Source organism: Microcaecilia unicolor, chromosome 3 (assembly GCF_901765095.1).
Source record: "Microcaecilia unicolor chromosome 3, aMicUni1.1, whole genome shotgun sequence".
NCBI classification, from domain to species: Eukaryota; Metazoa; Chordata; class Amphibia; order Gymnophiona; family Siphonopidae; genus Microcaecilia; species Microcaecilia unicolor.
In genome coordinates, this window is record NC_044033.1 from 208,588,410 (window position 1) to 208,613,252 (window position 24,843).

Genomic DNA, 24,843 nt, shown 5'->3' on the forward strand with positions numbered 1-24,843 from the left:
AAGGGGCATCAACAGCCAGTAGGTGCCCTGCACATAATCTAACCTATTCCTCATCCCGTATTACCAGTGCCTCTGTCCCCTTTGCAAGCAGACACTGATTTTACCCCCTGGAAATTCTTGAATAATAGCACATTATTCTGGAATATGTGAGGAGGGGCGGAAAAGATATAGCGACCTCCCTTCTGAAGAAAGAGCGTACACATATTGCTTTTTCTTCTCAGCATCTGGAAATGGCTGTTGAAGTTAATACTACAAAGGAATAAATATGCATAATAAATATAATCAGAATATTATATTATCTCCCCTCGCTTGCCTCATGTCCTTACGGGAGAGTTGGGGAGAAAGGGAAAAGGGAGGAAGGGGATGAATTCAGTACTGGAGGGAGAAAGGGAAGATGAAAGTTTGTCAGGAGATCCTGCCTGGCTTGGTGCGGATATTGAGGGGTAGGGGTGGTCTTTCTGGGTTGATGCCCCAAGAGTTTCAGGGGTCATGGATCCAACTCATTCTCATGGTGCTGAGTGGCTATGATGAAGACCACGATCAAAATGGTGCCCAGAACCATGATGGCAATGCCCACTGCCAGGCTGATGAAGGAGAAGTTACGGGCTTCCCGGGAAGCAAATTCAGCTGAAACAATATCTCCTCGAGCAACAGCAGTCCTCACCTGTTGGGAGGGAAGGAGAAGAAGGTAGAGAGGTAACCACATGCCAGGCAGCATCTTCACCCCAAGAAATCCCTGTGATGGCCATTGAAGTGGGGGGGGGGGGGTCCTTTCTCTCCTGGGGAGGAAAGGGGGAAGACAGACACTGAGCCAGCATCTCACCTGTGCAGCCTTGAAGATAGCAAAGATGCCTGTGGGTGGGAAGCAGCAGATGGTGGTCAGCACAGCAATGGGGAGGTAGTCATGAGGTGGCCTCCGAGGCTCCAGAATGGCAATGCCAGGAGGCATCTGGGCAGGGGTGATTCCGGGCTGGGCTGCCGCATTGGGGGCTGGATATGGCTGCTGTAAAAAAAAATGAAAAGAAAATGCTAAAGTTGAGATCCAACCACCAGTAGTACACCTGCCATTGGGCTTCGGACAGATGATAGTTACAAGGGCTCCAGTCAAAAAGGTGGATTGCCATGACAAGATTAATAAGCATTTACAGACAGGTCTACATGCTTGATCTGCAGGGACCTTTAACTATCTTTCCAAATTCACCCAATGAGGTCCTCCTTCCAGAACCAGAGTATTATGTAACCAAGGTGGTTGTCTAGGACAGCAACTTCTGTGTGGGGGACAAATGTATAACAGTAGCTGCAGTCCAAGCAAACTCAAAGAACTACTGCCATACTGTATATCTTCAAAGCAATAGACTAAATGAGGGGGGTGGGGGGGGGACAATGTCTGTTGCTGTTGAAATCTATTGTTCCTGAAGTACCTTATGTCCAATAAAACCCACAGCGGATGCCTATTTTGTTTTCACAAAATACAGTGTACAATCAACAGCAAACATGGATTGCTCCTGCTTACTGTACCTTACTGAACAGACATCATGAAGGTAGGGCCTGCGGGGCCTAAAGTGGGATGGGAAGACCTTGGGGGTCTTCTGGGAATGGGAATGTTCTTTAGGGTGTATCCAAGAATATATGCTCTTCGAAGGGTAAGTTTCCTTTGGGTGTGGGGTGGAGGGGGGGTAGGTGGCTGGCTGCCATCTGCTTTTCCCAATATCCATTGCTCCATTGTCCAAATAACCCATTTATCTGAGTAAGTAGCTTTTACAGATTGCCCTCATCACATATGTACATATGAAGCAAAATCTAACATTTAAAGGTATGTTGTCCAGTTATGCATTTTTACAGGATTGTTCTGGTAGGGGTAGCTGAGGTTAATTATCAAAATGTCAGCATGAGAGCCTTGATACCAACTGAAAAGTGGTATATAGTTTTACAAATAAATAAAGATCAACATGCCCAAAAGTTAATTGAGAAAAATAGGATAGCGCATCCAATACCCTTCCTCTGCCCCTACCTCAACACACTTTCTGCAGAGACCCCCAATCCCTCACCTGCAGGGTGCTTTCATCCCCATATCTTCACCTTTGCAGCTATCCCCCGCTCTTCCTCACCTCTAGAACGTGCACAGCCCTGAAGGACAAGGGGGCATTGCAGGTACTCACCGTGCCCACAGGATAGACAGGGACATAGGCAGTGCAGGGCTGGAGCTGCAGAGGGTAGGCTTGGTGCATGTAACCCCCAGCGGGGAGCGTCCCCATGGATGGATGTGTCTGTACCACATAGCCCTGGGGGTTGCCGTTGAATTGCGTCTCCTGTACATGGCTCTGATGGGACTCCGGCCGAGGCAGTGTAGCAGTGGGAGGTTGTGGCGGAGGGTCATTATAACCAGGAATCACCCCATTGCAGGGCCCCTCTGGCTGCACAGGGTTGTAGGGGGGAGGGGAAGTGTGGGGGGCTGTATCCGGTAGACCTAGGAATAAAAAGCAGAAAAGGTTTAACTAGAAAAGAAATGCCACAGGTCACCTGAGAGTGGAATGGAGGGAGAGAAAGTGTGTGTGTGTGTATGGGTAGAAAGGTAGCAGAAAGTCCCAATCCCTTTCTGATAATAATAATATAATTATTATTATTATTATTTCTATAGCAGTACTGGATGTGCACAATATTGCACAGCAACAAGAAGTATTCGGGGGTGTACTATGCCCCTGCCCAGGGAGCTTTCGATCTAAATGAGAGATAAAGGAGTAGATTCAGTGAATGGGGCTCAAAATTGGGCGCTGGGAATATTCTGCACCGAGTGCGATTTTAGGAAAGGCTCCTCGGGCTGAGCCCCTTTACAGGATAACTCTTAGCGCTGATTCCCGCGCCAAACTTTGGGCGTGAGGAAGAATTACGCCTGCTGAAACCTGGTGGTGTGAATCCCAGAATTCTAGAACACTGCAGCTACATTTTTGGAGTGTCCCCCCAACCCGCCCATGGCCGTGCCGCCATTTGGGTTGCATGCAAGACACTTTGGCACGCAGCGTTATAGAATAGCGAGTAGGCAGATGTATTTATAAGTCCAAATAACATCAGTAATTGTTTGTTAATAGCTCATTAACTAATTAATCTATGTGCACATCTGCCCTGGGTAACCTACATAGATTCCAGGGGATTGTGGCTTGCCCAAAGTCATAAGGAGAGTCAGGGCCGGTCCTAGGGTCTCTGGCACCCCCCTGCAGACTATCAGTTGGCGCCCCCCCCCCCATCTCCTTTCTCTCTTCTCCCACCCTGCCCCTGTCCAGCGATTCTCCTTCGCCCCATCCCCTTCCCATTTATGGCCACCTGCCCGCCCTCTTCTTCCCCCAACATCCCCCTTTTTCTTCTTGCCACCCTCCCTGTGTGGTTTAAGTCTTTTTACATTTACCTCCATCCCAGCGGCCGCGTCATTTCAAAGCCCTGCCTGTCTCTAGCCTTCCCTCCCTTCGTGAGTCCCGCCCTCGAGGAAATGACGTCAGAAGGCGGGACTCTGCGGGAACAAACTCATGAAGGGAGGGAAGGCTAGAGACGGGCAGGGCTTTGAAATGACGCGGCCGCTGGGACGGAGGTAAATAAAAGATTTAAACCCCCAAGGGCGGCGCAGTATGGCGGCGCAGCGCCACCCTTGAAGGCAGGTGCCCTCCTGCGGTGCTTACCCCACTTACTGGGTTTGACCGGCCCTGTGGAGAGTCAGGGTCAGAAGTGGGATTTGAACCCTGCATTCTCTGATTCTCAACCCACTTTCTCCAGCCTTAGGTAAGGAGAGGTGCATCTGTTGAGAAGGATTGGGGTGACACCACTGCAGCAGAAGGTGGCGGGGAGGCAGGGATGGGATAGAAGCTCATGATTTAAGGACTGGAGCCTGAATAATCCTCTTGGTTCCTGCATTTAGGGTTGAGGGGAGGGGGGGGGACTATTCAGTGAGCACAGGATTACTGTACTGGTTGTAGAGAGAGGTGGCAGATTGTGAATGAAGTCAGAACAGATTTCCATGGTCTCTCTCTGGGATCCCTCCCCCTCCCCCCACCCTTCCCCATCAGCATAGGTTCACCCAATTCCCCCCCCCCCCAGCCTTTTGAAAACAGAGCGTCAAAACATCAGCACAGACTAGGCAAAGAGACAGCCTTCAACTCTCAGTCGCTGCCTCTTCCATGGCAACAAAAAGCAGGAGAAGGGAGAGAGACATGCACACACAAAGACCAAGGTGGGGGGGGGGGGGGGGGGGAGACACACACATAGATTAGGAATGAGATGCATAGAAGATGGGGTAGGAGAGAGAAGAGACATCTATGCTGCACACACACACGCGCGGTCACATATGCACAGATCAATGTCTGTCTTTCACATATACTGCTCGCTGAAGGTCCCCAGAAGCAGCCCAGTATTGCCTCCTGCTCCAGCTTCACGGATGTTCTAATGACCCCCCCCCCCTTCAATTAGCACAAAAAAGGGGGCTAGGGGACCTCACTAATCCTCATTTTGCAGGCAGAACTTGCTTCAAGGTAATCTACCAGTGCCATGAAAGGCATGGGGAGGGGGTCCTCACCAACATGAAATGCAATTAACAGTAGAGAAGGGAGACGGGAGAGAAACCCTTCAGCGAGAGTATAATTCCTAAAATTGTGACAGACACAGCATGGAAACAGCAGATACAGATTTCCCTCCCCCTCTGCTAAAGACCCCCCAGCGTAACCTCAACAGCTATAGAAAAGAGGTCTTTTCCCCCATGGGCCCTGATTTGCCTCTCCCCCCTCCCAGCTGCATCTTAAAACAGCTATGCTGGATCCTGGGGTGAATTTGGGCGCACCCCCACCTCTAAAACATACACAGATATCTCTCGGACATATAGTATGCATGCAGGATTAGGAGGTGGGGGGAAGGAGCTGACAAGCCAGTGATATTTTGGGGTGAGGGAGAATGAAGAGGAAAACACTTAATCTCCATGCAGCCGACCCCTTACAGATAACCCCATGGAAGGCGTGGGGGAGTGGGGGTGGCTAGGATTCTGCCGCTGCTTCACCTGATTTTTCCGAAGACATCGCAGCTCAAAGATTCCAGTGCGTTTCCAGAGCGATAACAGATTCCCCCTCCTCCTCCTCCTCCTTCAAATCCGTTCTACGCTGCTCCGCTCCAGCCCTTCCCCTCCCTGCCCCCCCTTTTTTTCTCATTTCATTGCAAACACATCGAGGCAAGATACAGAGGGGAAAAGCGGAGGGGGGGGCCTCCGGGGTGGCCCCTGACAGAATAGTTGTAGCAGTCCCCCAGCCCCCAACTCCTTGTCTGCTCTCCATATAATCGAGCTCTGAGAGAAACTGGGAGAAAAGAAGGGGCCAGGAGGAGTCCCTCTAACCTCCCCCTTCCACAAATACAAATCACTAATGGTTGAGGGGAGAGGGAGAGAGGTGGAAGATCCACTGATGTCCTAATCTCCAGCAGATCTGGGGTGCTGCAGAGTGCGAACCTCCATAGAACATTGTGGAACAAATGGATCCCCGAACATACCAATGCATGCACCTGCTGTTCCTAGATGAAAATTTTTTTTTGGAGGGGGGGGAGAGCTGGAATAAACCGTAAGGAATGACAACTCTAGGTTACATTGGGGGGTCTGGTTTGGAGGTGGGGGTGCAGTAGGTGGGGTCAGCTCAGTCTTGGCTCCTGTACTGCAAGATCCTGCAGGAACTCCCTGAAACCTGTGATTGATATTGTGAAAGACAATGGTCTCTGGCGCTGCAAAGATCCTGCAGGAATTCAAGGAAATATAATGGAGAAGACTGGGCAGAAGTCACAGTTATTGATTTTGCACCATGCAAAGGAAGTGAAACCACACGCTAACACCTTCTACAGGAACAGCGCTGCAGAACTTTAGTGAAAACAAAGTCGTCATTATTTTCCATTTAAAACAGCTTTTATTAACAGAATAAGTTAAGACATTCAGCGTTAGGAATCTTATGTACATAAACTTAAAGTCACTGTTGGCCAACCACCCCCCTCCCCCTCACTTGCCATGCCCCAAACAAGAGCTAATCTCATTCCATTCCCCTCTGTGTGGATGTTCCATTTCCATCTAGGCCTGAAAAATGGGCCCCCGCACAAGTGAGAGGCAGAGGCCAGCGAGAAAGGTCTAGAAAGAACATCTGCTGAAGGCCCACACATGATGGTGGCTGGAACAAGTGAGAAAATGTTGGAGCAAGTGGCTGAGGCTATGAGCCAGGCCCAGAAGAGGCAGACGCTTAAGATTTGTGAGGCAGCGGCCTGTGAGAGGAGCCTGAGGAAGCGTGTGATTGAGGCCTGTGAGCAGGGCTAGGAAGGACCCAAAAAGAGGACAGCAAGTGTCTGAGAAGTCTTAAAGTTCTCACTTCATGTTTTGTGGTACTGACCCAAAGCTTAAGCCCTTTATGTTAGAGGTGAGGGGGAAGGGCAAAAATAGAAGACCCCCATCCACCTTTCACCCAGGAAAAGAAGAGAAAGATCAGCATCCAGAATCAAGGACTTTCTCTTCTCTTCATAAAAATAAGAACAAAAAACCTCTGGGACTTCCCCCTCCCACATCAGGTCTCCAGAGTTCTAGGTGCCTGTGTTTTCTCTGTGCAGAAGGCTCTGAAGGTCATCAAGGGCCTCCTTTAGGCTGTCAGCCAGCTTCTCCGCATTGGTTTCCTCACAGCAGTTGAAGGCAGAGACGGCAAAGTTGATGCATTCTACCATGGGATTGTAACACACAGCATAGCCGTCTGGGACCAGCGGCCCATAGCACATCACACAGTCTGTGCGTGCCACCACCTGTGGGTAGAGGGGGTTGGAGAAGCAGAGGTTAAAGGAACAATAGTGTCTGAAGCACGGGGAGACAGTGAGGGCAGGAAAAATAGGGGAGGAGGAACCCAGAAAAGCAGACAAAGGGGAATTAAGACAAACCAGAGCCATAGATTGATAAGTAGATGTAAGGAAAAGAATACAGGGAAAGTGCAAATGGACTGATGGAAGGGCATATGGGAGCTTGAAAGGGTCTTGTTCTCTTCATTTCTTCTGTCCTGTCCTATTAATTATTGTAGCTCTTTTCCATCTTTAAGGTTTAATGATTTTAAACTGCTCAGATGGTAAATATTTATGACACGGTACGTCAAGAATAAACAAAACCTAAGAATTAACTACACCTATGTATGCCCAGGACTTGCCTGCCCTGTGGAGATCTTCCAGTGGGTGGCAACTGCGTACGAGGTGTCCATAAAGATGTCAGGGACCCGGGCGCCTCCCTCGATGGCCTGCAGCTTCAGCCCCAACAGGTGCCGATCGATTGCCTGCCCTTTCAGCGCCTGAAAAGACACGAGCAGAAGGAAGGAAGGAGGAAGGAAGGGCATGCCGAGTGACAGCAGGAAGTGCCCTGGGATTACAGTTCCCACATTCCCATTCAAACAAAGGAGTCCCATGTGCAGGAAACTAGCCAGTCACAATGATTATGCCAGTCAGTGGGAAGCTCTCTCTTATCATAGATGTTGCCAGGGAGCAAGATAGCTGTCTCTTACGACGACGTAAGATAATAGGCATCTTCTCATTCACTATTTAGCCTTCAGCAGGGTTGCTTAGACTCTCTTGAGCTTGGTTTTCCAAGATCTTTGGGGGAGGGAAGTCTGGTATGGTGTTAAATCACTACTCACTAAAATAAAGTGTGCTACCTATAGCCAATATAAGCAAAATTACTGGACTATATCTTATATATAATAAAAATGAAACCTCAACTGCTCAGGGGTAGCTTATAACGCAAGACTTCCTAATCAAAATTCTGCTGCACGACTAATATTCTGCCAGTGCCATTATGCTCATATAAGCCCTCTCCTCAAGTCACTTCACTGGCTTCCTATCCGTTTCCGCATACAGTTCAAACTCCTCTTATTGACCTATAAGTGCATTCACTTTGCAGCTGCTCAGTACCTCTCCACTCTCATCTCTCCCTACATTCCTCCCCGGGAACTCCATTCACTGGGTAAATCTCTCTTATCTTCACCCTTCTCCTCCACCGCTAACTCCAGACTCCGTTCCTTTTATCTTGCTGCACCATATGCCTGGAATAGACTTCCTGAGCCGGTATGTCAAGCTCCATCTCTGGCCGTCTTCAAATCTAAGTTAAAAGCCCACCTTTTTGATGCTGCTTTTAACTCCTAACCCTTATTCACTTGTTCAGAACCCTTATTTTATCATCCTCACTTTAATATTCCCTTATCTCTTGTTTGTCCTGTTTGTCTGTCCTAATTAGATTGTAAGCTCTGTTGAGCAGGGACTGTCTCTTCATGTTCAAGTGTACAGAACTGCGTACGTCTAGTAGTGCTTTAGAAATGTTAAGTAGTAGTACAATCACTGGTTTCAATATTAACCTAGAACCCCAAAGCAAGGGAGAAGAACTCACTATGGAGAAAAAAAACAATGCTCCCAAGAAAACTGAGCATAAATTGTCACACGGTAAATAGCTTCCTTATAGCCAATAATATTTAGAAAAGTCGGACTCACCAAAAATCTGCTTCAAAATAACTGAGAACAGAGAAAAAGATGAAGGGCTTATCTGAACATCCATAAAATCCAAAGGGATGTTGCAATTATCCAGTCCTAAAGGTTATTCAATCTCGTGATCAGAGTCCCCCGACAAGGGACCCCCTTGTTTCGTTCTCCTGCATCAGGGGGATCTCCAAATTCAATGAAAGCCTGCTTCAAGATGGCACTTGCTGTCTTTAAAGACACTCTGTTTTAGCGTCCTTAAAAGGCGGCAAGCACCATTTGGAGATCCCCCTGACGCAGAATGAAACAAGGGGGTCCCTTGTCGAGGGACTCTGGTCATGAGATTGGATAACCTTTAGGACTGGAGAATTGCAACGTCCCTTTGGATTTTATACAAGTGGACACACAGAGAAGCCCTCCAACTTTTTCTCTGTGCTCAGTTATTTTGAAGCAGATTTTTGGTAAGTCTGACTTTTCTAAATATTATTGACTATAAGGAAGCTATTTACCATGTGATTATACCCCGTTTTTTTAGGACAAATGGTTTGTTTTCTCCATAGTGAGTTGTTCTCCCTTGCGCTGGGGTTCTAGGTTAATATTGAAACCAGTGACTATAGCTATTGATCAGGAAGTCTTGCATTATAAGCTACCCTTGGGCAGTTGAGGTTTGATTTTATTATATATAAGAGATAAGATATAGTCCGGTAATTGCGTTACCTATAGCCTATCACCCATGAATGGCATTAGGGAGCCAAGCAGGAGAGCATGCCTCTGGGGAAGGAGAGTTACCTGGTCTGTGTAGGCACTGTGGGCCAGTACAGCCTTCTTCAGCAAAGCCACCTTCTCTGCCACCTGTGAGACCAAGAGAAGACATTACACCAAAAGGAGGGCCCAGCCCCTGTAACCATTCTGCCTCTCCTCCTGGACACTACAGCCAGGTCAACCACCTATGAGACCAAGACAAGACCTTACATCAAGAGGAGGGTCCAGTCCCTGCCACCTCCCTCTCCTCCTGACCACTATAGGGAAGGGAAATGGGACTTGATACACCGCCTTTCTGTGGTTCTTGCAACTACATTCAAAGCGGTTTACATAGTATATACAGGTACTTATTTGTACCTGGGGCAATGTAGGGTTAAGTGGGAATTGAACCCAGTTCCCCAGGATCAAGGTCCACTGCACTAACCACTAGGCTACTCCCTCACTAGCAACATTCCATGTAGAATCTCAAATAGTAGCAACATTCCACGTTCCACTGCACTAACCACTAGGCAACTCCTCCGCTAGCAACATTCAAATAGTAGCAACATTCCATGTAGAATCTCAAATAATAGAAACATTCCACATAGAATCTCAAATAGTAGCAACATTCCATATTCCACTGCACTAACCACTAGGCTACTCCTCCACTAGCACCATTCCGTGTAGAATCTCAAATAGTAGCAACATTCCACATAGAATCTCAAATAGTAGCAACATTCCATGTTCCACTGCACTAACCACTAGGCTACTCCTCCACTAGCAACATTCTGTGTAGAATCTCAAATAGTAGCAACATTCCATGTAGAATCTCAAATAGGGAAAGGGAAATGGGACTTGATACACCACCTTTCTATGGTTTTTGCTTTTGCAACTACATTCAAGGCAGTTTACATAGTATATGCAGGTACTTATTTGTACCTGGGGCAATGGAGGGTTAAGTGACTTGCCCAGAGTCACAAGGAGCTGCAGTGGGAACTGAACCCAGTTCCCCAGGATCAAAGTCCTATAGCCAGGTTAAGCAGCAGAACCCTTAGGACACGATCATACTGCCCCATGTAGAATTTGCAGCTCACCTCTAGTGAGGAACAGAAGCCCTGGAAGCGCTGTTTAATATAGGGGGAGGAGACAGGATCAACAAGGAGCATCACTATTCAGAATCCTTATGTTCCAGGCAGCACCATACTATGTCCTAAATTGGAAATCTACATCACTTAGAGGTTATCAGCCTCTGAAGGAAGTGATGCAACTCTTTTCTTTGCATATACACCCCCTATCATCTGTACCTGCCGTGTGGGGTCCTCCATAGCCTGAACAAAGTCCAGTGCCTCAGAGGAGGAGGAGCGGATCGTGTCTGTACGTCCCAGGTGGAACATGCGCAGGGAGGCTGTCTCGCATGTGGCACACAGATATCCATACATTCTGCAGGGGTGTGGGGAGGGGGAGGACAGACAACAGCACAGTAAGTATTACATACAACAACTTGACATACTGAATGACAAGGAAACTCTGTCTCCCACCTCCTAGTGGTTTTACCTGAAAGTAGATCCATTCATATTCTCTCAGGCATTGGCGTAGCCATGGGGGGGGCCTAGGCCCCACCAATTTGGATTCAGGCCCCCAAAGTCTGATGGATTGGCTAGCGGGGAGTCCCCAAGCCCCGCCAGCAGACGCCTTCCTCCAGTGATGTTCGCCACTGCACTGCCTGCCCTGCTTCCCTCCCCCCCCCCCCCCGCATGCATGCTTGGTTTTAGTGAATGCATGCATGCGGGGGAGGATAGGGGAGAAGCAGAGCAGGCAGAGTGGCGGCAAACATCGCTGGAGGAAGGTGAGGCTTGGGGACCCCCACCAGCCCAGGTATGTAGGGTTGCAGTGGGAAAGTAGTGTAAAATATGCCCCTTGCTTTGGGTTCAGACCCCTCTCCCCCCAAAATAATTGCGGTCTGGCTACGTGCCTGCTCTCAGTTATCATCACCTCTCTCTCATTTTGGGTGTCTTGGTTCTCAACCTCATTACGGAGGGCTAACAATCTCCCCCATCTCCACCTTCATCACCACTCCTTCCTTCTCTCAGGTCTCATAACGAGAGGATAGCCAGGTGTGTCCCTCCAGATGTAAACAGGCAGAGAAATCTAGTCAAATTTCTCACTGCTATCCAGTGCATTTTTTCTAGCAAAAAAGGTACCAGTACTCAAATGCCAGGCCACCCTTCGGGTTGGGACGATCACTGAGGAACCCATCCCACAATAGCCAGGCCCCCTGCAACCAGTCACAGAATCTATGGCAGGGCAGATTTGGTGTGTAGAGCCTGAGCTCATTCATTAAAACTTGGGGACCATGGGTCAATTTTAGCAGACAATGGAAAAGGTGCCGGTACTCAGTACCCCCTCAAAAAAAACCCTGCTCCTACCTCTTCTTTCCTGCATTCAGCTATTACACCTCTAATGCGCATGCCCATGGGCTTCATGAGGCCCCTATTATACCTGTAATAAGCTAGCTGCAGTGCCATCTGCAGGAAGGAATCAGGGCTCAGGCCATGCTGCTTGGAGAAGTTTTTGCCGAACTCTGTGTAGGTGAAGCAGGTGATGTCCAGGTCATTGATGAGTCTAAAAGCAGAGAAGAGTAAAAATGTCCAAACCTAAAATTAAGAGATGGATTACATTTACCCCCGTACCAAACCTTGCCGTCCACAAAGCATTTCCCCTCAGTCAGCCCCAGCAATATTTTATTTATTTAATAATAATCATCTATATTTCACTCTTCTCACCTCTGCACAGATACACACAGACCCAGACATATTCTCCATGCCTTTAGTTCCCACATACTCACATGTCCAGGTTCTGCTTGGCATTCTCAATGTCTCTTTTGATCTCTGGTGTGATATAAAAATAGAGCTTTCGAGGAAGGGGAAGACGCGTCATGGGAGTTCTTACTGTATCAGGGTTCTTGCTGTAAAGAGATCCAAAAGAATGTCACCCATCCACACCGATTACAGCTCTAGCAAAACTCCAGCAATGTCAGGCCCCAGGATGGCTGCATACAACTTAAAACTAAAATTTGAGGATTTGGTTCACATCTTTTCGGCAGCAAGTTCAAAGTGAGTTATATTCAGTTGTAGGAGGTATTTCCCTGTCCCGGGAAGCCTAAAGACCCAAACATACAACATAAAGAGGGGCATAATCGAACGGGGCGCCCAAGTTTTCCTGAGGACGTCCCCGCGAAGGGGCGGGGAAACCCGTATTATCGAAACAAGATGGGCGGCCATCTTTCGTTTTGATAATATGGTTGGGGACGCCCAAATCTCCACATTTAGGTCGACCTTAGAGACGGTCATCCCTAGAGATGGTTGGCCCCTGCTGTCATGGAGCTGGGTATGATATTTGAGGCTGGCATAGAGGCTGGAAAAAATATTTTAACATTTTTTTTTTTAGGGTGAGAGGGGGTTAGTGACCACTGGCGAAGTAGGGGGAAGTCATCCCCGATTCTCTCCGATGATCATCTGGTCATTTAGGGCACATTTTTGTGGCTTGGTCATAAAAAAAAAAAGGACCAAGTAAAGTCAGCCAAGTGTTCGTCAGGGACGCCCTTCTTTTTTCCATTATCGGATGAGGACGCTCATGTGTTAAGTACGCCCCAGTCCCACCTTCGCTACGCTTCCTACACACCCCCGTGAACTTTGGTCGTCCCCGTGACGGAAAGCAGTTGAAGGCGCCCAAAATTGGCTTTCGATTATGCTGATTTGGGCGACCTGGGAGAAGGACGCCCATCTCCCGATTTGTGTCTAAAGATGGACGCCCTTCTCTTTTGAAAATGAGCACAAAAATGATCCTACTCATGCTTGACCTCAAATGAAGTATATATTATTCAATGCACTAAATGTGAAGAAGAATGCAACATTGGGGAGACGAGAAAGAAGCTAAAAACAAGAATCAACTCACACAAGCATCAAGTGAAAACTACAAAACAAACCAAGGTGACCCCTTTGTGGGTGAGCATTTTTCAGGATCTGGGCACTACATCAGATGAGCTTACAGTCAGAATACTAAGAGGAAACTTTTAAACAATCCAGGAACATAAGACCTTTGAAGTAAAAAAAAATTAAGTACTTTGACCCCAACTAGACAGGGCTGAACAGAGATCCGAGTTTCCTATCACACTATAAATCAAACTCAATCCTGACCTGAGGAAGAAGGTTCTGTCTTTGAAAGCTGGTCATAAAATTATATTGAGTCCAATAAAAAAAAAGGGGTATCACTTTTTTTTTCCCTGTCTTTGTTTTGTTTCTATTTATTACCAAACCATTAGGCTACTCCTCCACCCCACAGTAAAACAGGCAAGAATGTCTAGGTGGGATCTTACCAGTATTCAAGGGCATGGTCCAGAATCGATGCGATAGGGGGACCCTCCGCAGTGGCCTGCTCATAGAGAACACCACAGGAGCCGTCCTCTCCAACAATAAACTGCGGTAAAGAAGGAACACACAGAGAAACATCACCAGAACACCACCGAACTCAGGGCGTCTTTTACTACGCTCTAAAATTGTGGGCACGCTAAACGTTAGAAACGCCCATAGGAATGCATTGGCATTCCTAACATTTAGCGCGCCCACAATTTAGCGTGCACTAAAAAACGTGAGCACGCCTTAGTAAAAGACCCTCTCAGTCAGCACCTGGGAGGAGAGGGTTTGCGCCCGACAATTCCCTCCTGCTACTTTGGAGTTTCCAGATCAATTGCTACTGACCTCTCCTGGGTTACAATGCCAGAAGTCGTCTTATTCGCAACTAGCTGGGAGCTCCCAGACCACTTTAACCCTCTCCCCTCTTTCCATCTTGCCCAGCTATCTAAGTGACAGCCTTCAGCCAGAGATCACCCTGGTACATGTGCACTCTTGAGTACAACCACTAGCCCCGCAAGTCAGCTAAAGTTAGGTGTCAATTTTCATGCTTGTTTCACTAGCTCTTACATGCTAACTGATATTGTAGAACTTTAGCGCGGGACTTGTTCAGCACATAAATGTAAAGGGGAGGGGCATAGACGTGTCCAACAATTATGTGCATAACTTAGTCTATGGACTTTTCCTTTAGGAAGCCATCCAGACCTTTTTTAAACCCCACTATGCTAACCGCCTTTACCACATTCTCTGGCATCGAATTCCAGAGTTTAATTACACGTTGAGTGAAGAAAACTTTTCTCCAACTCATATTAAATTTACTACTGAATCGGAGAAAAGGTTTCTTCACTCAACGTGTAATTAAACTCGGGAATTTGTTGCCAGAGAATGTGGTAAAAGCGTTTAGCATAGCGGGGTTTAAAACAAGGTCTGGATGGCTTCCTAAAGGAAAAGTCCATAGACCATTATTAAACTGATTTGGGGAAAATCCACTGATTATTTCTGGGATAAGCAGCATAAAATGTATTGAACTTTTTCAGGATCTTGCCAGGTATTTGTGACCTGGATTGGCCACAGTTGGAAACAGGATGCTGGGCTTGATGGACCTTTGGTCCGTCCGTGTGGCAATACTTCTGTACTTATGTTACAAACTAAACTGTCTCATTTAGGTGCTTGCATTTGACATGGTTTATGCTGGCACACAAATGATAAATTATGCTAAACTAGTAGAGTCTTGATTATCCGACGTGAACAGGATCAAGCGATTGTTGGATAATCGAAAAGTCGGATAATACAGAAAGAGCGGATGAGGGATAAAACAGAAGTATGTTGAATGCACATTCAAAAGAGGAAAGAGTAACAAAGAGTTTAAAACTTAATGTGCCCAAGAATCTTCCCACAGCATTGCTGCCTTTTTTAACTATATGTGATGCTGGGAAAGAGAAAGAGAAACCCATGTGCATCTCAGTGGCAATGCTGTGATATCACTGAGGCATGAATGATAATCCAGAAGGTCAGATAAGCAAGACTCTATTTATCCTATAATGGAATCTGGATGCCCAGAGGATTTGTACTCTGTGCACTGCGTCTTGACACCTAACTTTTGGTCACCTTTATAGAATTACCCCTCAGAAGTCTCCCGTGATAACAGAGATACTGTATTCCCCCTCCCCTGTAGCACCCCCATATGGAGGAGCCACTGGGCCAGCTCTAGCAGGAGTGGAATTCGGGTTTCCCCAATTTCTACAGCACTCACAGACCAAGAAGAAGCAGGTGTTGGACGAACCTCTCAGGCATATTTTCAAAGCACTTTGGGAGGCTAAGTTCCATAGGTTTCTATGGAACTTTGGGAGGCTAAGTGCTTTGAAAATGAGCCCGTCTGTCATCCTCCCCAGCACACTCAGTCTGAGCAAGAGTCGGGGGCTGCAACCCAGGTGTCCAAACCAGCTCAAAAGGCAGGAGCCTGAGCTGGGATTGGCACTCACATCTCCCAACCTTTATAAACCTCTCAGCTTGAGCAGCAGGACCTGAGGGTGGAACCCAGTGTCTTAACCACAACAGCATTCTCCTTCCCCCTCCCCATTTCCTCCAACTCTGGTACCTGCAGGGTCTTGTCAAACCAGCGGTTGCCACTGTTGGAGTAACTGCCCCCACCATGAAGCATCTGAGCGGCCATGCGGCTGGAGTATTTGCCCTCGGAAACCTTCAGGACGGGGGCGTCCAGGCATACGGTGAAGATACTGCGCTGAATGGTGCTCACTGAGTCCCGGTTGAGTTTATCTGTGAAAAAGGCAGGGAGGGAGGGGCCCATGGAGGGAGAGCACAGGTGGACTATATTACCTTTCATTTGATTGGCCAGATCTTTAAACAACAGGCAGAAGCGCTGCTGAAAATTATTCAGCACTGGTGGGGGATTTTTGGACTTCCTAGAAAGAAATCTAGCTGTAAACTCACTGGACACCCCAGCACCAAGGACTGGGTCTCCTAACCTGATCTAAACATGTTCAACCAATCTCTGCCATACTTAAGGATAAGTGTTTAACTGACGGATTGACACGTGGTTGGGGAATGCTTCCTTTACGTGAGTGTAATTAAACACCTCCTCCCACGGTGTGGTGGAGGGTGGACAAATCCTCCCTCCTCTTTGACATGATGAAGAGTGGACAATTGAACTTGGAGAAGAAAGTGTTTCTTCAACACACATCCTGAGGATGTATGGCAGTGGGGTGGGTGGAAAAGTTGAGTGGGCGGGTGCAGAGATTAAGCCTGCTACAGGTATGCTGGCCGACAGATAAATGGAGTGGAATTGTTTGTAGGATGTTGGACGAATGAAAAAAAAAATGGATAGCAGAAGGCTTCCTCAATTTTGATGAATGTGGAGGTTCACCTCCCCCAAGGCCTGCTACTTGGTGTGCAGATGGAGCGGATAAGGGGGTTCGGGGAGTTTTCTTACCTTTCATCAGTGTATTGTACGCCTCCCCCCAGGTGTGGCGGTGGTCGCTCGTCAGCACCCCCAGAGGCTCCTTATCTGTTTTCCAGGAGTGGAGGCGAATTTGGAGCAGCTGCTGCTGAATCTGATCAACCGTCAGTGGGGTCCCATCACTGTTGTACACATCCAACTGAAAGAACTATGCCGAGAAAAGAGGGGGTGGGGGAAGGAGGAAGTGGTCTTAGAAACAATAACCTAAAGCTCACTGCAAGAAGAAAAGGGGGGGTGCGGGCTTTCACCTCCCTCTCTGGGCCAGAATAGAAAGGACCAAGACTTCAGAGAAAAAATTTCAAATTCACCAAACTCTCCATCCCCAAACTACCCTGCCCACACCTTTTCCTCCCGGAGAAATACAAAGTACAGGAATCTATGAGACAGTATGAGAGTAGTACACTTCCTACTTTCAATTTATTCCCAAGGTCTTTTCTCTTTTTTCGTCTTCACACAATTTTATTTCTCAAGGTACAGGGGTCTCTGATGACTAACAGCACAGCACCATCATTCCCTTAAAATGTATGCAAAGTTACTATTGGCAAGCAGAACCAAGCCAGAGGAGCTTTCAGACCCTTTTAAACCCAAAAAACTCCTGCCCCTCCCCTCATGTCACCTGAAAGTTGCGGACCACCGTGATGTGGACAGGGGGTCGGCGGGAGCGGGAATACAACAGTACGCTGTCATGTTTGGATCCAGGAACACGGCAGGAGGAGAAGATCTTGTTGTACTGATCCATGCAGAGTGGTTGGCCTCGCATATACTCTGACAGCAGCAGGTGGCTTTGGAAAAACCGAGGGAAGAGACTATTCAGAGGGGGCCAACAGACTGTCAGAAATACCTACCTTCTGCCATCACCAAATCCCTTAACTGTTATCATACCTCACTGGTCTTATATCACCTACATTTCAAGTCCTCATATCAATGTCATAACCAGACAGCTCATTTAGGACGGGCCCGAGCCCAAATTTTGTCTCTGCCCCCACCCTCTTCGTCCCTCCCAAACTAAAAAACAGCAATACCTGAGCTGGTGAGGATCCACAATCTGTGTCAGCCAAAGACCTCCTCCCAACCAGAATTCTTCCACCCTAGGAAGATAGCGGCAGTGTTCCCAAGCTGCTGCCGCTGGCCCCGACACATGTTCAGATTTTGTGCAAAACTGAGCATGCACGAGGGGGGGGGGAGGGACATTGCCGCTAGCTTCCCAGGTTGAAAGCGTTCTGGCCAGGAGGTGGTCTTTGGCTGTCAGGGCTTGGGGATCCCCACCAGCCACACCAAGGAAGCACCAATTTTGGCTGGTCCTGAGCCCACGAGAATCGACCTCGGCCCACCTATGGCTACGCCATTGTCTCATATACTGCAAATACAGACTGCTTGTCCATTTGATGCGATCAACAGTTACGCACGTTTTGCTTGTGTAAGCGCACTTTGCACTGTTCAATAAGATAGCGCCCAACTGCAAGGAGGCGTACACCTGGGTGGAGCACAAGAGGGCATGGTGTATCTCCAACCTACCATACACAGCTTTCAATACCGTAAGTTACGCGCAATGTACGGTGCCCTTACGCATGCCTGTTTACACTTGACACTGACCTGGCATAAATGGTCACGTCTTAATTTAGGTGTGCCAATGCAGAGTTATGCCACTATTCTATAAACAGAACATGGGCGCCAAGATGTTGTTATATAATAGACCCTCCATCTGCCGCATTGGGGTGCCCCGTTATAGAACTGCCCCCATAACTACTCATCACAAAACGTAAGGGTGACGGTTTACAACCTAGAAGTAGCTGCACAGATGCTCTTTTCAATCCCCCCCCCCCCCCCCCCAATTTTAACCTATAACAATTACGTGTATTGAATTTTTCTATACCGCCCAAAGGCAGTGTACAGCCTAAAAATAGTAGGAAAAGAATACCAACAAATAATAAGATAGGACAACCAAAGAGATAAGAGCAGAAGGAAAAAAATCATCTTGCCACTCTTTTGAGATTCTGCATGGAATCTTGCCACCCTTTGACATGCCAATACCAAGATCAACGCATACTTACATACTGCCAACCTCCCCTAAAACAGGTCTGGTGCAGTTTACATTTCAAACAATTCAATATAAACAAAAGAAAATACAGTCAAAAATATAAACTAAAATACAGCAAATTCAATTAAAACTACTCATCTTTAGACTAAAATCAGGCGAGCAAATAAGTTTTAATTTTCTGCCTGGAATCTTGCGGGATTTTGCCCTGAACGGTTGGAAACAGGATACTGGGCTAGATGGACTCTACAGTGCCTTTCACTTAAACCTCCCCAAGGCACTTTTTATACATTGCTCAAGGCACCCAGCCTCGTCAGACTGCACAAGAGATTCTGATGTTTGGGGTGGTAAAGAGAGGAAAGGAGTCCCCGTTTTTCAATTCTGTTATTATTACGAAATCAGCCGGTTCCAGCTCACCTCTCCACCCTGGATTTGAAATCAAGGATGCCCGCGATGAGCTTGGCAGCAAACCTGAAATGCAAAGAGAAAGGGGTTTCTGCATTATAATCCGCCTAGGAATTGAGGCGAGCCATAAATGTAATTAATGCATCAAATAATAAAAGGAATGGAACAAGTAAACAAGAGTTGATTGTTTACTCTTTCAAATAGTAAATATAAGTTATATTTACCAGTGCTTTAGATCCAGAACAAAGAATTTAAAGCCTAATATCAGTAGGAGTCGGAGCTGGAGTTGGAGTCGGACAATAGAAAAATAGAGGAGTTGGAGTCAAAGGTTTCGTGTACTGACTCCACAGCCCTGGAAGCACATTTAAAACACAGGAGAAAATATTCTTTTCATTCAACGCATAGTTAAGCTCTGGAACTCATTGTTGGAGCTAGTGGTAAAAACAGTTAATGCAGCTGGATTTTAAAAAAAGGTTTGGACAAATTCCTGGAGGAAAAATCCATAAACCATTATTAAGGTAGAACTGGGGAAAGCCACTGCTCATCTCTGGGATCGATAGCATGGAATCTTGTTACGCTTTGGGATTCTACATGGAATTTAGCTACTCTGGGATTCCGGAATCTTGCAACTCTGCCAGGTATTTGTGACTTGGACTGGCCACTGTTGGAAACAAGATGCTGAGCTTGACGGATCCTTGGCCTAACCCAGTACAACAACTTATGTTCCTAAGAGAGCGTCAGAGTGTGACAGACAGATCCGACTGACCTGAGCTGACCGTGCCAGTCATCGAAGTCTTGTTTGGGCAGCACCACTGCTGGGTTTGAATGCACCGCTAGGGGCAGACGGCTCTCCAGGTAAGCTGCATGCTGCCACCATGCTGTCAGCTGTAAGGAAATGCAAGTAGTTACAGGGGATTGTAAGAGAATCACGGAGGAAGGAGAAAGAGACAGAGGATGCAAAGCAAGGGGCATATATTGAAGGCTATTATTGGCAAAGAGGCATATAATTAGCAATAAATTTGGATGGTCATAATTTGTTGCATGCTGAGGGGTAGACAACACAGATTAGAATGTCAGGGTCCCTGCTCTCACCCAGTTTTCCATTTTCATGGCCCTCTTTTCCAGCCGGGCTTGCAGGGCCTCTCCAACCCCGCCTGGGCTTCCGAAGTCCTGCACCAGCTCCCGGGTCTGCTCCAGTTCCTCAGGGCTCACCAGGGGCTTCAGCACATGCAGGTAGCGCTCCAGCGTCTGAGCAAGGGGTGGCAGTGGCTGCCGTGGCAATGGGAAGGAACTGTACAGGCATCGTGGAGAGAATCGGGGTCCTTGAGGGGAGGCATTCCTCACCAAGCCCTGCAAATGGGGAAGAGGCACAGAGTTACATGCAGCTCTGTGTGTATATGTAGTGCATGGAGGGGTCAAGACTCCAGTCAGCATCCCAGGGCATACATAATGCTACGGGGGGGGGGGGGGGGGGGGGAGGGGAGGGGAGGGTTCCATCAGTCACAGTCAGCATCTTGGGGCATGCATAGTGCTACGATGGGGGCTCTATCAGTCAGCATATGTGTGTCCACAGTGTTTCAGGAGGGGGCCTCCACCAGTGGTAAGCACAGTGGTATGGGGGGTGGTGGTGGTGATGAGGGGAGGGGGACTCTATCAGTCAGCCTCCCAGGGTGTGCTTAGTGCTACAGGGGTTGTGTAATAAGTACATAAGTAATGCCACACTGGGAAAAGACCAAGGGTCCATCGAGCCCAGCATCCTGTCCATGACAGCGGCCAATCCAGGCCAAGGGCACCTGGCAAGCTTCCCAAACGTACAAACATTCTATACATGTTATTCCTGGAATTGTGGATTTTTCCCAAGTCCATTTAGTAGTGGTTTATGGACTTGTCCTTTAGGAAACCGTCTAACCCCTTTTTAAACTCTGCCAAGCTAACCGCCTTCACCATGTTCTCCGGCAACGAATTCCAGAGTTTAATTATGGGGTGAAGAAAAATTTTCTCCAATTTGTTTTAAATTTACTACACTGTAGTTTCATCGCATGCCCCCTAGTCCTAGTATTTTTGGAAAGCGTGAACAGACGCTTCACATCCACCTATTCCACTCCACTCATTTTATATGCCTCTATCATGTCTCCCCTCAGCCGTCTCTTCTCCAAGCTGAAAAGCCCTAGCCTCCTTAGTCTTTCTTCAAAGGGAAGTCGTCCCATCCCCGCTATCATTTTAGTCGCCCTTCGCTGCACCTTTTCCAATTCTACTATATCTTTCTTGAGATGCAGCGACCAGAATTGAACACAATACTCAAGATGCGGTCGCACCATGGAGCGATACAACGGCATTATAACATCCTCACACCTGTTTTCCATACCTTTCCTAATGATACCCAACATTCTATTCGTTTTCCTAGCCGCAGCAGCACACTAAGCAGAAGGTTTCAGTGTATTACCGACGACGACAACATCCAGATCCCTTTCTTGGTCCGTAACTCCTAACGTGGAACCTTGCATGACGTAGCTATAATTTGGGTTCTTTTTTCCCACATGCATCACCTTGCACTTGCTCGCATTAAACGTCATCTGCCATTTAGCCGCCCAGTCTCCCAGTCTCGTAAGGTCCTTCTGTAATTTTTCACAATCCTGTCGTGAGTTAACAACTTTGAATAACTTTGTGTCATCAGCAAATTTTAATTACCTCGCTAGTTACTCCCATCTCTAAATCATTTATAAATATATTAAAAAGCAGTGGTCCTAGCACAGACCCCTGAGGAACCCCACTAGCTACCCTTCTCCATTGTGAATACTGCCTATTTAACCCCACTCTCTGTTTCCTATCCTTCAGCCAGTTTTTAATCCACAATAGGACATTTCCTCCTATCCCATGACCCTCCAATTTCCTCTGTAGTGAGATACCTAGTGCTATAAGGACTCTAGTTATTATTCTTGTCTGTATAATACTGACAAAAAAACCGCATCTGTTTTTCAAGGGACTTTTCTGAGGAAACACAGAGGTGAAACCAGTGGTGTGGCCAGAGCCCACCCACTTAGGGCTCAGGCCCACCCAACAGTAGCACACGTTTAGCGGTACCTGGTGGGGATCCCATGCTCCACCAGCTGAAGACATCCGCCTGATGGTAGCGAAAACGCTACTATCCAGGATACTGGCACCTGTGCATGCTCAGATTTCAGCACATGCCCGCTGTAAACTGCCAAGGTGGAAAGAAGGTTTTCCCACTAGATGGGATATTTTTTTGGTTGTAGTGTGGGGAGAGGGAGAACACTTGGTGCCCACCCACTTCTTGCCTAGGCCCATCCAAAACCCGTTGTCTGGCTAGGCCACTGGATGAAACATTCAAAAAGCCAATTCAATGCAAAATCAGCTATGGAGAAATTGTAAACAAGTCAATACCAGGCTACCCACCACCTTGGAGAACAGTTTGCATTCATAAAAAGCATAAAAATCCAACACACAGTTCCAGGATCTAAGCCCAATTCCCCACCTTCAGATACTGAAGCCACGCGACTGCCACTAATATCTCCCGAAAAAACAGGGTGGTCTGGTTCGTGTGGAAAAGTCTGATCCAGAGCAAGTGAACAAACATTACTTTGTCCCAGGCTGAGTACACACACTGGGGGCACCTTGCACACAGGACGTAACAAGCATAAAAGCTAAACTCCAGCAAGAGGAAAATCGGGACAAACGTGATACTTTGTAACCTTTGGGGACATGATCAAAGCTACTGTTTGCAAATATATTTCTACACAGTAAACAATAGAAGAGCAAAACACCCCAGCGTGTTGCAAACTTGCAAACATTGTGTTCTGTCTTTACACATGACTTTTCACGTTATTCTCAGCACTGGGGTTAGGGTGTATAAGGAGGAATATGATCCTCAGCTTGGGGGGGGGGGGGGGGTGATTTTCAGCACCCCTTCCTTAATAAAGCATGCAGTCTTGCAGTTGATTAGTAAATAAAACTACTTTGGTCTGCAGAGTACACACGTTGCTAGATTCCCCCATACCACCTTTCTCTTACTTACCAGGATCATTTGCAGGGCTTCCCTGCTGGGTTTGGATCGGCACATCATTCTGAGGGGATCCCCAACTGCCCCTCCCACCCAACACACAATGCAACTGTCCCCCAGATCTTGCAAAGGGGGGGGAAACAAGATTTGCTGAAAGATTCAGATGACCTAGAGGGAAGAAGTTTTCTGTCACTTCCTGGGGAGCAGAAGAAGGAGGAGACTTCAGAGCCCCATTCTACCCGAAGCTGCTCTTAAAGGGGCAGTACCTACTTGATATCTGATACCAGCCTGAAAGTGGGCTGGCTGGGTTTAAATCTGTTCTCAGCCTGCACACAAACCAGATGTTTGTTTGCGGAAACTCCTTGCTCAGACCTTGCTGCAGTTCACACTTGTTACTGCAGAGTGGCGCTGCAGCCTGAAGCTCGGGATGTGTTTTTCTCCCTTGTATTCAGGGCCTGTGCCAGGGTATTAGACCCCTTCAGCCTCAGGCTCCAGTTAATTAACTTTTAGGCTTCTTGGCCCTCCACAAATCATAATCACCTCAACACTGGGCCATTTGAAAATTAAAATATAGCAAAGAAAGAAAGAATCAGAGAGGGACAATAATTACCAGAGGTAAGACTGATGTTTTGCAACTAAGGACCAGGTTACCATATGGCTCCAGAAAAAGGAGGACGGATTGAGCCAGCCGGGTTTTACTTCCATTGCTTTGAAAGCAATGGAAGTAAAATCCGGCTGGCTCAATTACTTCCATTGAAAGCAATGGAAGTAAAACCCGGCTGGCTCAATCCGTCCTCCTTTTTCCGGAGCCATATGGTATGTTCTATATACCGATAGTTACCTTGTTTTCATTGTAATGAACTTTGTTTTAACTGAGTTTCAAATTTACAATTGTTTTCCTTAATTTGGGATTTGTCATCCACCTTGAACTACAAGGTTAAGTGGACTATGAGGGGCCCTTTTACTAAGCCGCAGCAAAAAGTGGCCTGCGGTAGTGTAGGCGCATGTATTGGGTGTGCGCTGGGCCAATTTTTACCGCATCTACAAAAAATTGGCGCTTTTTTAATGGGTCAGGAAAAGGGCCCGCGGTAAAAATGAGACCAAAAACCGACCTGAGCCCTTAATACCACCAATTGCTCTAGCGGTAAAGGCTCACGCACTACACACACGGTGACCGGTCGGCGCACACCAAGTGCTGATGCACGCGTAGGAGGAAATAAATAATTCATCCACGCATTATGGGCGCGCGCCAAATCTGAAATTACCACCAGCAGGGCACATTGGCCTGGCAGTAGTCTCATTTGGGTGCTCGCTGCACATGCGTAGAGCCTACCGCGACTTAGTTAAAGGACCCCTAAATGCCAAAATTAAATTAAATTAAATTAAATTAAAACTGCCTACCCTCTCTGCTGGTTTGTGTAGTTCTCAGGACCTATTGTTTTCTTTTGCAGCAGCCGTTCTTTGCCCCCCTCCCCTAGCTGCTGCTGCCCTAGGCTCTGGCCTAGTGCTACCTAATGATTGGGGCTGCCCTGCTTGTACCTGATGCCCTTGTGTATAATTGAGCCTTTCAGGGTGTGCTGCCTGTGTGCGACTGCCCCTGGGACTCCTAGCTCAAATCTTGCTGTACTTTTACACTCAGTTACTGAAGAGTGACACTACAGAAGGAAGCTCAGGATGTGTTTTTTTTCCCCTATGACCGATTTTACTGTGAATATATGATACTTCTGGGCAGGACTGATCTAACAATTATGCAAGATAAGGCAGC

The 24,843-nt window shown here is 47.4% G+C and overlaps 2 protein-coding genes across 2 annotated transcripts; both read right to left on the reverse strand.

The window, feature by feature from the left end:
• Positions 1 to 464: 464 nt before the first annotated feature.
• On the reverse strand, positions 465 to 5,067 carry PRRT1 (proline rich transmembrane protein 1). Its single transcript, XM_030195332.1, has 4 exons — positions 5,033 to 5,067; positions 2,160 to 2,467; positions 824 to 1,003; positions 465 to 664 (listed from the first exon to the last, which is right to left on the reverse strand). The coding sequence occupies exons 1-4, from the start codon at positions 5,049 to 5,051 to the stop codon at positions 488 to 490; spliced, it is 684 nt and encodes a 227-aa protein (XP_030051192.1). The 5' UTR covers positions 5,052 to 5,067; the 3' UTR covers positions 465 to 487.
• An 828-nt stretch (positions 5,068 to 5,895) lies between these two features.
• LOC115466201 (carnitine O-acetyltransferase-like) lies at positions 5,896 to 23,286 on the reverse strand. Its single transcript, XM_030197304.1, has 14 exons — positions 23,094 to 23,286; positions 20,153 to 20,410; positions 19,827 to 19,945; positions 19,073 to 19,126; positions 17,237 to 17,402; positions 16,594 to 16,768; positions 15,742 to 15,920; positions 13,610 to 13,710; positions 12,080 to 12,199; positions 11,734 to 11,856; positions 10,539 to 10,674; positions 9,283 to 9,345; positions 7,182 to 7,319; positions 5,896 to 6,789 (listed from the first exon to the last, which is right to left on the reverse strand). The coding sequence occupies exons 1-14, from the start codon at positions 23,139 to 23,141 to the stop codon at positions 6,577 to 6,579; spliced, it is 1,893 nt and encodes a 630-aa protein (XP_030053164.1). The 5' UTR covers positions 23,142 to 23,286; the 3' UTR covers positions 5,896 to 6,576.
• Between the last annotated feature and the right edge of the window lie 1,557 nt (positions 23,287 to 24,843).

Bases quoted from the DNA above. Each gene is read 5' to 3' on its own strand.
- PRRT1 (XM_030195332.1), bottom strand. The intron at 1,004-2,159 runs GTGAGTACCTGC...TTTTTTTTACAG, and splicing joins CTGTCTATCCTGTGGGCACG to CAGCCATATCCAGCCCCCAA. The intron at 665-823 runs GTGAGATGCTGG...CCCTCCCAACAG, and splicing joins CTATCTTCAAGGCTGCACAG to GTGAGGACTGCTGTTGCTCG.
- LOC115466201 (XM_030197304.1), bottom strand. From the start codon at position 23,141: ATGATGTGCCGATCCAAACCCAGCAGGGAAGCCCTGCAAATGATCCTG. The intron at 17,403-19,072 runs GTGAGCTGGAAC...GTTTTTCCAAAG, and splicing joins TTCAAATCCAGGGTGGAGAG to CCACCTGCTGCTGTCAGAGT. The intron at 7,320-9,282 runs GTAACTCTCCTT...GTGTCTTTTCAG, and splicing joins ACAGTGCCTACACAGACCAG to GCGCTGAAAGGGCAGGCAAT.